This window comes from Seriola aureovittata, chromosome 6, assembly GCF_021018895.1.
Source record: "Seriola aureovittata isolate HTS-2021-v1 ecotype China chromosome 6, ASM2101889v1, whole genome shotgun sequence".
NCBI lineage: Eukaryota > Metazoa > Chordata > Actinopteri > Carangiformes > Carangidae > Seriola > Seriola aureovittata.
The window spans coordinates 16705093-16719716 of record NC_079369.1 but is presented as its reverse complement, the minus strand read 5'-3'; the positions used below and the strand labels follow the sequence as shown (position 1 = coordinate 16719716).

General features: G+C 41.5%; 1 protein-coding gene across 12 annotated transcripts in view; it reads left to right on the top strand.

The window, feature by feature from the left end:
* ptprsa (protein tyrosine phosphatase receptor type Sa) overlaps window positions 1-14624 on the top strand; it is a 232879-nt gene that overhangs the window by 128906 nt on the left and 89349 nt on the right. For all 12 annotated transcript variants that reach the window (XM_056377819.1, XM_056377815.1, XM_056377818.1 and 9 more), the window contains one exon: window positions 8901-9089. In XM_056377819.1, coding sequence (XP_056233794.1) covers window positions 8901-9089 — 189 coding nt within the window. The remainder of the gene's footprint in view (window positions 1-8900; window positions 9090-14624) is intronic.

Here is a 14624-nt window from a genome sequence, read left to right as displayed (position 1 = left end):
GTTTGGGTTAGATTAGTTAATTTGGCGGGAATGGCACAGTGCAGCAGCTCAGCCCTCTCAATCCGTTCTTGTTTTTGGCCGCTTAGTGCTTAGACAGCTTAGAAAGGCCTTTGCTCCACAAGTCAGGATTCTCTCACTCACGTAAGCCCTGTTCACACATTTCTTCTAAAACCCAAGATTTAACAATTGCCGAATTAACAAATGTCAGTGATTTTGGCATTTAGCTCTTGCATATCAGAAAAAAAAAAAGTCATTGGTAACTGTTTTCACATGCGACAATACTGTTACGTCGCAATTTTTTTCCACTCACACCAGAGGTGCTAAAGAACGGTGGTGAGTTCTAAAATACTGGCATTAGTTAGGAGGAGTATTCTCAATTATTGCACAGGCTGTTTGAATAATAAATTCTAAAACTTAATTTGCTATTGAAAGAAGTTTATGACTCCAACTTGATTGCCAAACTTATGGGGTATGCCGCACCTCAGTGAGCTGTCAAAGCACCCCGCTGAACGCTCTCTCATTAGTGTCATCATTAATTAGGTAAGACACAAAATTATGCTGCCTACTTACAGGATCCAAGCCGCTTTAGTTATTTAAAAAAAAAAAAAAAAAAAAGTTGTGTAAAAAATGAGTTGAGCTTTTTCTCTTGATTGAATGGTACACATTACAATCTCTACAACTCTCAACTCTCTAACAATTAAGCAACGGAAGAAGTGCTCATTTTGAAAGGCTTCCAGCGCAGCCCTGCCGCTCACACAGTGTGATAAACTGACGTCAGGTTTCAAGGTGCCCACTGCTCCTTCGGCACACAGTCCCACCCTCCTCATACACATGCGCACACACATACACACTTACAGAAACACACACTCAAAGCCACCCACCACCAAACCAGACCTGACTGGTTGACGTTTCTCTACGGTGAGGCACTTCCTTTAATGGCCCCGGCCTCATCTCCTGTCTCCCCTGGAGTTCGCCTGTCTTACCCCAGACGCCTCAGGAGCCTGACAAGACAGAGAGAGAGAGAGAGAGAGAGAGAGAGAACTCGATAAACTTCCACCGGCTGAGATGGATAAACAGAATCTTTTTTTTCCTTTTTATGTTTTTCTTTTCTTTTTTTTTTCACTCAACCTCTTCTCCTCACAGGCAGGGGATCATTGGAGCTGTCCTACGCAATTACTCCTCTCCCTTGTCTGTGCTGTGTCTATCATGGTGGCTCACCACATCAGGGAAACAGCCTGTAGTGTAGGTTTTTCTATCTAAGACTGGACCCTGTGTTCCAGCATTTAAAGGGAGGCGGGCGGGGCAAAGACGGCAGGTCAGCCTACAAAGTTGAACCATGCGGAGAAACTTGTAAGAAAGTCTTCTAATCAGCTGTAAATCATGTGCTTCAATAAAGTATTAAAAATCACAAAAAAAGAATCATATATTTATATATATTCTTTTTTTTCCTACAGCTTACGATGCAGTTTCCCTCTGTTCATGAGTGTTAATGAAAGTAATGTATTGGTACAATGCAGATCTTGATTGAGGATTCAACAAATGAGGAGGACGTAAAGCCAGTTTGTGCTTCACTACTCTCATTAGGTATATATAATACTGTTGCACTTGCTGCAACTTGAACTGTACACTTCCACCGCAAGAAAGCCACTGGTGCAGCAACTCAGGCCAGTAACATTATCTCAGTAGGCTTCATATGGTCAGGAAGCTGACCCAACAAACTAATTTTGCAGTGCAAAGTCAAAATTCAGAGTTTGAGTGAACTTCACTGTCATTCAGACCAAACAACAAGGAGTGCACAGCAGAGCAAAATTGCACTCCTCCTAGTTCAATGTGCAAATGATCGACATATGGGAGAGGAACTAGGACAGAGGAAATAGTGCGCAATGTCAAATTTCGGACAAATAGACAGGAGTAACAGTCAGGTTATTGCACAGTATGACAGTATGTAAACACTAACACTGGAGTGTAGAAATCAAGTGCTGAAATAATAGAAGTATTGACTTATTGATTTATTGCACAGTGTAACAGCAGATAATGAGAGCTGGATATATCTATTGAGTCATTCTTTGTGTATGAGAGAGTTCTGACAGTCTGGTACTGTGAGTGTGTGTGTGTGTGTGTGTGTAATGTGTATTTTAAAGGGAATTGAGGAGCCTGATGGCCTGTGGGAAGAAGCTCTTGCAGAGCCTGGCAGTCCTGCACTGCATGCTGCGGTAATGTTTGCCGGAGGGCAATAAGCTATGCTGCAAACTTCTGCGCTACTTTCAATGTCCCTCACTTTTTCAATCTGTCTGTGTCTCTCTTTCTTCCTTTGTCACTCTTTTCCTCTGCCCCTCTTCCTTTCTCTCATCTGCTCTTTCAGGCCGTTTCTCTCAGGTTGTATTTTTGCAGATTCGGATGTAAATGTTGCCCTTGGTGGCTAGATGTGCTCGGTGTGGAGAATACCAATGGGACATCAGACGTCTTTCCGGGAGCTGAGCAGGGGGGTAGAGGTTGAGTGCTGGCCGTATAATAACCATTATTCAGCTGAGATGGCTATCCGGAGAGGGCTATCGGTGCTGGGCCCAGAGACACTGTGATTAGATTTCCCCTGTGTTGCTATTCTTCTCTGCCCCTGGATCACTGTTCCTCTCTTTTCCTTTGTATATTTCTCAGGCAATTCAACAAGGCATCCTGTTGGTCATAGAATTCAGGGAATGTTACAAAAAATGTGCAAGACAGCAAACGTACAGAAATGTCTTCAACTTCCTTTGGTTTGGTTGACAGATGTGCATTTGTCTGTCCATCATCACAAATTTCCAACCCTCAGCCACAGACAAGAAAGCTGCTAAGTGGAACACGCTGGTGCACTGTTTGGTATGAATGTAGTTTACACCTGGTTTCACAGTTTCTTTTCAGTAGCTGGTGGCTTTCAGCTGCTTTACCTCACAGTGCAGAAAAGAAACAGATTAACCTCTTTCACAACATAGAGAATACAAGTTTATGGTCTTGCAAGCACTCTGAGTTAGGAGACATTTACATTGTTCTTGGTAGTCAAACTTATATGGTCACTGGAATAAAAACCTTTTAGACTCAACTATGTGGTTCACATTTGTGATTATTGGCACAACTGGGGGAACTATGGTTCCTGTGTTTTGCGCTGAGGTGAAAAGAACTTTTTACATGTAATTCCAAGACTGGTAAAAATGTCAAATACTGTATTTGCTTCTTTGGTGTGAACAGTTCTGGCTGTGGTGTAGGTGCAAATGCATTGCATGTCTATGCCCATCAATTGAACATTTATTTATCCAAATCACATTTATCTATGAGAAAGAGAGGATCTGTATTCTTCATTGTCTTCCACTGTGTTTCTCATGCCCTTTCTGTTTAGCCTCTAATCTTAACTTCTGTCTTCCTTTCCCTCTCGCTTGCTCCTCTTTTCCCTTGCTCTCTCTCACCCTGCCTCTCTCCCCGCAGTCCCTCTGTGGTATTAATGCACAGACCTGCTTAAAGCCTGTGTCTCTATGCTGTGGCACTGGGTAATCAGTAAACCTGATTATGCTGCTGATGAAATTAAATCATTTCAGTAAGTGAAAATAATAATATGAGTAATAGGTGCGGGGGACGGTGAAGCACCCCACAGCATTTGCTGCAGTCCCAGCCAGTCAGGTTTTTTACCTCTTTCCCTCTTTACTCCCTGTGACTGTAGCTCTCTCCACCCTGTGAGATAATTGATGGCTCAGAATAAGCAGCTTTGAAGCCAGTGTGTCAGAGATCTTGACACCAGATAAAAATGGATGATGTGTGCAGTATAAAAATATAAAGATCCACGCACAGTAGAACACCCTGACCAGTGCTCAGGACTGACACTGCCTGGGTTCAGTTGGCTGCGTAGCTTATTTGGTAGAGTGTAACACCAACACACCGGTGTCATACTATATAGCTAAATGGGTAAAGCATGCTATCAGCATTATGAAAGTCACAGGTTTTCTTCTTGATGTAGGTCAGTGGGTAGAGAAAGGCATTAGAACTGCCAATCGCGAGGGTTAAGCGCTCTTTGACTAGAGCATAGGTTGCACATGCAATTCATGGTTCTGCAACATACAACTGATATCACAGTATTACACTGTATGTGCAACATATGGTGAATACTATGTGAATATGCTGCTATATAGTGGGTATAGCATAGCCATAGCAGTTTCAAGGTTATACTTATTTAATGTAGCTCACTCATTCAGTATAAATACTGTATGTTCTTTTTATGAAAGTGCCCAGCAAATGCTTTATTTTGATCACCAAGCCCGTTTGTACAGAGCTGTAGCTGTACTCTGGTACAGTTACGACTATACCAGTTAGATTAGCTGAAAAAGACATGGTTTTGTAAGAGTGAATCACTGGAAATGGGATTAGGCAGGAGAGTTAAATGAGTCTAAAGGACGGACCTTTTAAGAGGGCCACACTTAGCATGATAGAAAGCGGAATGCAACAGCAGACATGAGTCGGCAGATTAACAGCCGGGCGATGGCTAAGCTGACCAGAGGCTGATTAAAGGCTTTGCACCTGTCACTTGTGTAATGATATTAAATGGTGGAGCATAATTAAAGACAATTATGGATAATGATGGCACTCAAGCCAACCAAAAAAAAAAAAAAAAAAAAGAGAATGACCAAAATCAAAATTTAGATAACTGTAGAGGCCTGTAGGAGGCTGAGCTTTTGAGTCATGCTGATCAAGCCAGCTGTTGCATGGATTGGACATGTACTGTTTGTCATCACAGTAACTCTGGGTTACTATTCTTTCTCTTGCATGACTTGAAAGTCTGCTATTTACTGAGTAAGTATGGAAATATCATCTTGTGAAAAAAAATGCATTCTCCATTGTTGAAAAACAGGTTCATTTTTGGCTTTTTTTTTTTTTCAACAACAGCATGGTTTTTAAGGCCTTTGTCACTGCTGCCTAAATGCTTTACACTACAGCGGTGGAGAGGACCAGGCTGAGCTGATGTCAGCCATCAGCATATGCCAACAAGTCCCTTCAACCCAAACAACCATATAGGTCACCATTTGTCCCGACCTTCTGATACGATCCATTGAAGCGGCTCCTGAAATAGCACCCCTTCGGTGGCAGGCAAATTAGGCCATCGTCGTCATAGTTACAAAAGCAACCACATTATGGAACGGTCACAGTTCGGTTAGGTTTAGATACACAAACTTCTTGGTTTAGTTTAGGAAAAGGTCTTGGTTTGGGTTAAAATAAGTACTTTTTTAAGGATGGAGGACCTATGTCGTCATTGTTACAGCAATAAACACAAAGTTATGGTTGTAGAATGGCCATGGTTAAGACAAACAATGATGACTGCTGGATTAAAACAGGAAATAAACGTCGGTTTACCTAATTGTGAGGCTTATCCTTGAAAATTGGAAGATAGATTTTTATTATTTGTTCATATTTTTAGCTTTAGCGTTTACACTGTGATTAAATGTGAATGAATTTGTTTGAAACAAAAAACAAAAGATCACAAGTGAAAATTCTCACAATGCAGCATGTAACTGTAGCATGTGTCTCATGGCTCTGTAGTAGGATGATTGTTGGCTTAAGTGACAAAGGCTGCTCTTGGCAAAATAAATAGCGGCGTTGTCATTGACCAAGAGTGCACATGCGTCAATTCTGTTTGGCCTGTGAAGATTTGTCATCACAGAGAACCCCCAGTACACATCATAGAAATGCAATTGCTGCGCCATTATGGGGGACTGGCCCTTTGGCAATTCTAGGATACTATCAGCCCGTGTCATTGGTTGCCTTCTCCCCTTCACAGTCAGGCTGGCTAACCCTGAAGTAACACTCCCTCGATGAGTGATCTATTTATTTTTGCATGGCCGCCTTTATCGACAGAGCCTGTAAGCTTCAGGGGGAAAGATGGTATCAGACTCTGTTCCTAGGGAAGTAAGTAACCAGCATACATGCCGTTTATTCAGGAATAGGCTGCCTGTACAGTATCAGGTCAGAGCAGCTGTAATGATAGCATAATCTTTCTGTGAATCCACCATCCCTTCTTCTTGTTTACTGCTGTTTTGGTTGGTTTGTTTATTCACCCACCTTTTTCCTGGCCTCTCTTGCTCCTTCAGGCAGATTCCCTCTGTCACTTGCCTAATTTCATTAGTCTCAAATCCACTTACTTCGTGTATGTTTTCAGCTTCATTACTGTAGTCTGTATAGGCCTCTGTCTGCTGTTTACATACCATGAAGGCGGAGCTGATGTGATGCGACGCACAGATAGGCCTCAGCAACATCAAATACATCAGATGTAACACTCGGAGAGCGGGCCAGACCTACCCTTTGCAGATATCCTTCTCCGACCGACTGAGCTAGCTAGAGAGCTACGAGAGTGCAGCGCCTTTTAGGGCATTATACAAAGATCATTGGTGACACACAGAAGAGGGAGTTTGCGAGAACATATTGCTCTGCCTTGTCCTGACGTTTCTAAAGTGAAGTGTGGGCTCGCCATTTCTGAGCTGCGGGGGAAATTGGTATAAAGAGATTATACAGGGGTGATCATTAATAATCTATGGAGAAGATACAGCACGGAGTCCAAAACTGTGTAAATGCCTGTACTTCTTTGAACCTGGCATTGAAATATTCATCGTGCTCTGCTGATGTCAGCCTTAGTTAGAGGTAACCTGTCTGGACTTAGTTTAGAGACCCTCTGCTTCTTCCTTCTGTTCTCGTGTTTGTCTTTTATTTTCAATATTCAATATTTCAAAATGTGACCCTCTCTTCTCCACACAATCTAAGCACATTAAACAACACAAAGTTTGCTGTTTTGTTTTCTTTATTTTTCCTGGTGACTAAAGAGTAATGCCATTACATTCATCAATAATAATCATCATCCTGACATTTTGGGTTGTTTTTTCCCCCCTGTGTGACATAACTTGGACCAAAAATAGAAAATTCTGAAATAATCATTTAACACATCATTGTTTGTGTCAAGTGGAAAATGTAATCTGGAATAGCTCTCGGGCAGACAGACCAACTCTGCTTTTAGAGTGAAGCTAAAACAACTTACTGTCCTAATTTCCCTTAATTTAGTGTTCCCTGGCTCTCTATGACACCACCGTGATGTCTGCAGAGTGGACATGAGGTCACTGGCTCTCCAGATGAACAGTGACCTCTCTTTTGCCACCGGCCAGCATCTTAGTCAGTCAATCTTCTCCGAGTTGCAATGTGGCCTTGAGCTTCTGATGCATATTACAGCTCAGGGTACTTCCCCCTCGGCTCTCGTCATCTGAGATTGAGTCACTATTCTGGCTCCAGTCGGGGTAGAGGTCAGGCAGTTTGACCCATGGGACTAATTGCCCCCAAGAGAACAGGGAGTCTGCAGAAGGAGAACAATGACCATAGAGCACACTGTCATCTTTTAATAGTGTAATGACTGTGCAATCATGCGTGATTATTAGTTGCAAGGATCCAAGTACTAGCTAGTGTCATGGTTCTTGAATTAGTATAATGACAATCACAGAGGCTTACGCAAAAGTCTTGCACCTTTAATGCAAAAGAGAAATCTGAATTCAATCCTGCCCTGGCAGTGGTTATTGTGCGTCTGAACCAAGTTGTGGTTTTGCAGAGCTCTATGTAACCTCAGATTGATTTCAGTGTCACTGAACATGCAGAAACTACACAGAGAAAACACCAGGTTCACAAGTCTTTTTTCCTGGTATTACTTTTCACTCCATCGCCTCCACTGCCGGTCTTTTATTTTCATTTAAAGCCATTTATTTACCACTTGTTATAACCAAAATACATGCAGGTGGAGACGGTGTCCTCCATAAGGGCATTTAAACAAGACACATGATTCTTAATGTGTGGGAGCCGATAGTGAGAATGCAGTCTAGTCTGTGAGCATCTGGTTGTGGGATGGTTTTTCTAACAATTAGAAAAGCCATTAGCCATTAGAAAGTCATCTCATTATCTGAGAGAGAAGAAGTGGAAGAGAGCTTCCTGCATGGTTTCATTGCTCTTTGTTCTTAAACCTCTCCAATGCCTCATCGCAGGCTCATGGGAGAGCGAGATTCTTAATGAAATGCAGTTTATATGTTTATACAAGCCTTATTTCCTCAATCGGTCTATTCATTTATCTGTCTACTGTACATGGCTGACTATAATATATCTCATTCACAACGTGCATTTGTCTCAGTGGTCAAGGTTAAATTGGGTTAGAAAACCTGCTGTGATAAAGCAAATTGTCAAATACAGATACATTTTACAGCTCAGTGATCAACCCTTTTTTTGTTTTTTTTTAATTTGACACTTTTTGGAATGAGATTATATGATTTCATGGTTTATGGTAATGTGGGTGCTTTCCCAATGTATTAACCCATGTACTAATTCATGGAAAATTATTTTATGCACACATCATTACACATCATACTACGTTAGAGCAACCAGTTACCTTGTGACATTAATTTTGTTGTTGATTTATTACATATTTAACTCTTACAAGCCACTATTAAATGTTCCCTTTATGTTGATGTTCTAATTAATATTATAATTAGAAATAGCCGTTTTTGCGTATTTCATATGTAGAATGAACAAGTCCCCATTTAATTTCAGAAAGGCAGTTACAGGGGTATCTTACTCTATTGCTACGATCTTAATTTTATTTCTGCAGCACACCTGCTACTCAGGAGGAAATCACACAGCACACAGTTAGCAATTGTTCTGAAATGTCACGTGTACATATTTAATATGACGGCCACAACTACAGAAAGATGTCAAAAAGATACTTTGTTGTGTCTTATTTCATTTAAATCACTATTGTGCTGTGTCTCTTAATGGGGATTTATGCATAAGGATTAAAAGTAACAACATTTCTTTGGTTTTTCTAGTCAAAGCACTGATGTCCTGTTTTCCTGTTGTTTTCACAGAGGACCTACTCCCACCAGGCTTCCCCAACATTGACATGGGCCCTCAGTTGAAAGTGGTGGAGCGCACTCGGACAGCCACCATGCTCTGTGCCGCCAGTGGCAACCCTGACCCAGAAATCACCTGGTACAAAGACTTCCTGCCCATTGACCCCAGTGCAAGTAACGGGCGAATCAAACAGCTACGCTCAGGTAAGAAAAGCTGAAAAAAAAAAAAAATGATGTTGCTGCCTTTTTCCTTCATGCTAACTTCAGCATGTGTTTGCTTTGCCGGGACATTTCTAAAAGTAATTCAAATGGTTCTATACTTTGCAATTAATGTCTTTCCTTTTCCCAAGTTGTTCAGTCATGTGATTGAGAACATTTTCTGAATCTTCCAGCAGATTCATATCATCAGTGTGGGAACACATACAGTTGTTTAGTCATAAACACATCACTGTCTGTAACTTTGTCCTAATGTAAATCTTTTTTTTTTTAGGAACTGAAAATCATGTTTTGCTTTTAGATTAATGACATTTAGATGATCTGAATAGGGTTGCATCAGACCAAAAGACCTGAGAATTCATCCAATCCATAAAGGAGCATGCAATCCTTCCCTTGAATTAAAAACATGAAAATAAGCCAAAGTATAGTACAGAGACAACGTGAATCCAAACAATTACATATATAGGATTTAAAAGTCAAATGAGTGCAAAGAAAATTACACTTCGTAAATTGCAAGATGAGAAGCAAACGATAATATAAAGTCAAGCATCACACCATTCAGCTCTGAGTCATTATAATCATAGATCATCATCCAAAAGAAACAACAACACATTACGCTTAAGAGCGTGACATTGTGACATTACTGAATGAGGACAAGTGATTCACAACATCCCAGAAGCGTGTCATAGTAGACAATGAGTGCAAAGTCCACATTCTACTGACACAACTCAGTGGTGGATATGTTGTCTTGTTCCCATTGATTAAACCCCACTGAGAGGCCTAGTAAAGCAAAGTCTAATTATATAGCTAATTAAGTGCAGGCCCTGGAGTGGCCCCGGGCAATAAGGGGTAGATATTTTAGGTCGATGATTTGTCACCATTTGAAAAATCCAATGACTCCTATTTGATTTGTTGCTGCAAACGTAAATCAGGGTAGACGCCACTAAATAAAGAGTCTGTTGCCATTGAGTTCCTGCCCCAGTTGTGGCCCTCATGAGCTGTACACTCAAAAAAATCAATTTGTCATCTCATTATTCATGCCTTACCAAACACAACAAGTGCACATTCCTCTAAGACGCTTTTAATTTTAGATATGTTTCATCTTTAATTTATTGATGCACTCCAGTTTTGAGGTACACCTTTTGACTTTTAAATTTTCAGACCAAAAGCTTCCGTTAAAATACACGACTGTTTGCTCTCTCCAGGAGGATGTTGTACAACTTACCGTGAACTGTGTTTCTTGGTTTGTCGCGGCCCGGGAATCTCTTCTGGGTATGTCAGATTGTCCCGAGGTGCTTTGGTGAAAGCCACTAGCCACAGCTTTTGATTTAAGTTTGAGGATCAAGAGCCTCCACAAGGGACTCTTAGGTTAACATTCATATTTTCTGCCTTTTTGGTCATTTTCTTGCACAGCCTGCCTTCAACTAAGTAATTTAGCAGGTTAACCTTAAAGGTGCCCTGTGTGTTTCTTTCTTGTAAACAAACAAAAGTTCTTTACATTCATATGCATTAACCACAGGGTACCTTGAAGTATTCAAATTCACAGCACCTCCTGAGACATGACAGGCATTCAGATTCATGATAATGTCACAATACAATTTTACGGTACAAGAGTAATCATACTAATATCAAGTAGTCTGACACCATGCCAAAGAGAAAATGTAAGATATTTTACATTCAGCAACTGAAATATAACATTGGCAAGTATACTGTATCATTACAGTTATCAGTTTATCATGTCATGGAGATAAGCATCTGAGATGCCTCTTCACAGACACAACCATGGTATCAGGTGTTCTGTTATCTAGTTGTAGGTGGCAATAGCAGTATATGGATAGTATTGTGGTATGATGCAGCTCCAACAGATACTTTTCCATTTAAGCCTAACCATGTTCAAACATTCAAAAAGAATGATGAAGGCTATTAAAGACATTTGAGATGTTTAGAACAGTAAATAAATCTAAGGGATTTTGGTGTTTGTGTTTATCAAATGATTTGTAACCCAATTCTACCAGACCCTTTCTGCTACATTTGGCTACAGCTGGTAGGCTTGTGTTCTCCGCCGGTAATTTCTCAGGTTATTTATAGTCATGTGGAGGGCCAGCTCTACTCCTAAAATCCAGTTAACTGTAAAAAAATATATAGTTAATTGTCAACATGGTATTGTGAGTTTTGAGCCTCTGTTGATAATGAACAAAGACAATTCAAATTCCTGCCTGTTTTCTAACCTCTGCATCATCTGTCTTTATCTGTTTCATGATGTCTTCAATTGTCTCTGTGTGTCCTGTCCAACTGAAACAGACTGCTGTTTTGTGGTGTCTCTCTCTCTCTCTCTCTCTCTCTCTCTCTCTCTCTCTCCCTCCCTCTCCCTCTCCCTCCCCCTCTCTCTGTGTTTTGTCTATATTTGTGTCTGAAACTCCAATGTGTCTCAGTGCACATTGTGGAGTCTTCAACACGTGTCATTTGGCTGTTGACCCCTAACACCAGTTAAAACCAAAATAACAGCAAAATAAACCAATAAATGAAATACAACTGACAAACAAGACCATATCTGGGATATTTTACAGACACCAAAATGGGTTAATATGATTTTTCCAAAAATAAAAAGACTCTAATTAGATTTTTAAATTTTTTAATAGAACTTGTTGTTAAGCGAGAAGCTATTATATAGCATTTGAGACTTCTTTATTCCTATGATATCTCATGGTAATGAAAACTGCTAAAATACTGAGGTGGGACACAAGACCCAGCTAAACCACAGTTCCTTTAATTCTAGGGTGGCAGTCACTTTCAGCCTCAACCTAAAATGAACTATGTTGTTCTTCCCCTTTTTATATTTACTTTTACTTTTTTTTTCTTTTTTTTTTGCTTTGTCATTTTCAGAAACCTTTGGTAAGTGTCTTACAAAGCCCAGCAAGTCCACCCACTCTCCTTGAAGCAGGTGGCATATTTAAACTTTTTTCCAAAATGCATGCATCCCCTGCTCTCCCCTTACACTCGTCCTCCTTTGTCACGTTATTTATATTCAGTTTCTATTCATCCTTAACTTTTACTTTTGTTTCGCCCATCCTCCTTCTTATGCCAACTTTATCATCTCCCCCCAACCCCCACCCCACCCCTCCCACCACACTGGAACTTATACCAGAAAGGCAACTCAAGGACAAGCAGCAGGGAGGTGTTTAGGCATCATTGTCCACTTTTAAGCAGCAGTTTTTATTTATATGCTGAAGACTTGCTGAGCAGGTCTTTCGAGGCAACATCCTACTCCACATTAATGCTGCTTGTAAGATTTAAGAACTGCTCAGTTCAACCACCTTTCCTGCACTATTTTAGCAAGTTTGCGGGACTGTTTGGGATTCTAAGTACCTTGGAAGAAGCTGTTGTCTTATTTACTTTTCCCTGACCATCTTATTCAGACTTTACACTGCTGATGCCCCCTGTCACATCTAGTTCTTTCTCTGCTGCTGTGTTGCAAGGCTTTGAGGAAATAATTGGACTCTGTTTGAATCCAAGACAATTATCCCTGTGCAGTCATAGCCTACAGTATTTTAGGATTCTTGGTGAGATATACAGCAAACACTTTGTTCTAGCAATTTACATGACTGTCTTCTTTTTTTTTTTTTTTTTAATACTCAGATGTTAACTATTGAACCTCAGTTTTCACAATAACAGCCTCGCTGTCCAAAAATACCTTTGGAAAGTGCCGCAAGTTCTGATAGGGTCTGAAAGAATCTTGAGTTCTTTCCAGGTGAGGGCCTCTGCAGGACCACTGTATGGCTAAACCCTCCAATCCCACACTTGGCTGGGTCGACCCTCATATTTTCTCAGGAGAACATTTCCTTCTCTCGCTAAATTGGCCCACATCCCCACTGGCTTACAGATCTCTAGCTCAGGCTCTATTGCCCGTACTACAAGGCGACGGCTCAACTGATAGTTACATTTGGCCACATTTTGTACGCCTTGTGACTTTTTGAACTTCTTGCAAAAATATACTCAGCCACTTTCAGCTGGGTATGTTTTACTTACAGTTCAAACTATATGTGTAAATAGGAGGGTAGAAAAAGGAAATTACTTTCCCTTGTTTCAATACCAAGGCTCTCATAAGGTAATGTAAGCTTTCGGGGCTTGCCTTTTTTTTCTGTAGTCCTTCTGCTGGAAAGCTCATTCAGCAGCCAGGCGGGATTTATGCTGATGAGAAAGCGGCCTGCGCTCTCAAGCCCCCTAGGCTGCCATCTTCACATGTCCTCAGCGCTTCGAGTAGCCATCTTGGGACTCCAGGTTTTAATATTTGCTCTTTTTTTCCCCCCCAAAGATAAATGCACTCCCCAAAAACAGAACAGAGGTAGAAGTTCTTGAGGCTGTATTTCAGGGGATAGTTTTTCAAATTCCTCAGTTGATCAGATTGCTTTTGACAATTTCTGGGGGCTACCTGTTTGCTCTTTTGCTTTAGGCTCTCTCTTAAGTCTCAGGGGTTAACTGTGAGACTGATGGGTACCCTCCCATAGATAGGTGGTAAAATAGAGGGGAGGGGTGGGGTGCAAGATAGCTAACTAGCTGGCTGACTGCCTCCTTATGTGCCAGACCATGCTGTGCTGGCGGGGCAGTGATATTTGCGTCCGGGTCCCCTGAGGAGCTCCTCTAGAGGTGTGGAGGGAGCCTGACATTTCTCCCCTAGTCCCTGTGGCTGCAGACCCCAGGCCCTCGCTGGCCTTGTCAGCCAGAACAGATTAACCAGAGGCCATAGAGACAGCGAGAGGATGGCGAGGAGCGCATATCCATGGAGATCCAGGTCCTTTTTTAATGTAAATGTTTAAAATCATGGCCTGACACTGGATAGCTCCCTTACTCATACAGATTTATGCACATTCCAAGTCGGAATCATGCTGAGTTCAGTTGCTCTCAAACGCTCACATTTGTTGGCATCAAAGCTGCTCTGCAGGGAGTGGCTAGGACCTCTGCAGATGTGGTAACAACAGCCAAGTTTTCCTTGAGACCTGCTGCGACCCCACCAGGATCCCAGATGGGAGACTGTGGTGATGAGAAGGTCAGCCAGACGCCCTCTGGAGGGTGGTCAGACTTTGACACTCGGCCAATCACGCGACCCTGTCCACCTCGCACGCAGATGTGCAACATCTCTGGCCAGATTGCCTCTAGCCGGACTACATCCCTCAATAATATTTTTTAATATATTCGGAGTGTTGTTTAACAAAACAGCTGGGATGTTCTGTGGAGCACATAATGCTGCATTGATAATGTGAGGAAGTCCGCGGCCTGTTGTGGAATATTTAGGTCATTGTCACCCTAAGCTGATCAACCCCTGGCTGACCAAAGCTTAGAGGGGGAGCTTATGGCCATGAGGTTTCATGTCTGTAACACAGGTGGATTTGCAATTGTAATTGAATACAGTCTGGCTGCTGTGGACCCAGCCTGCCTGGATAGATAGTTTTAATTTTATCTCTTCATGCTGCTTTATTATTAAAAGTTAGAAGTTCCAATGACCTTTGGCCCCCATTTTGTTGTGTT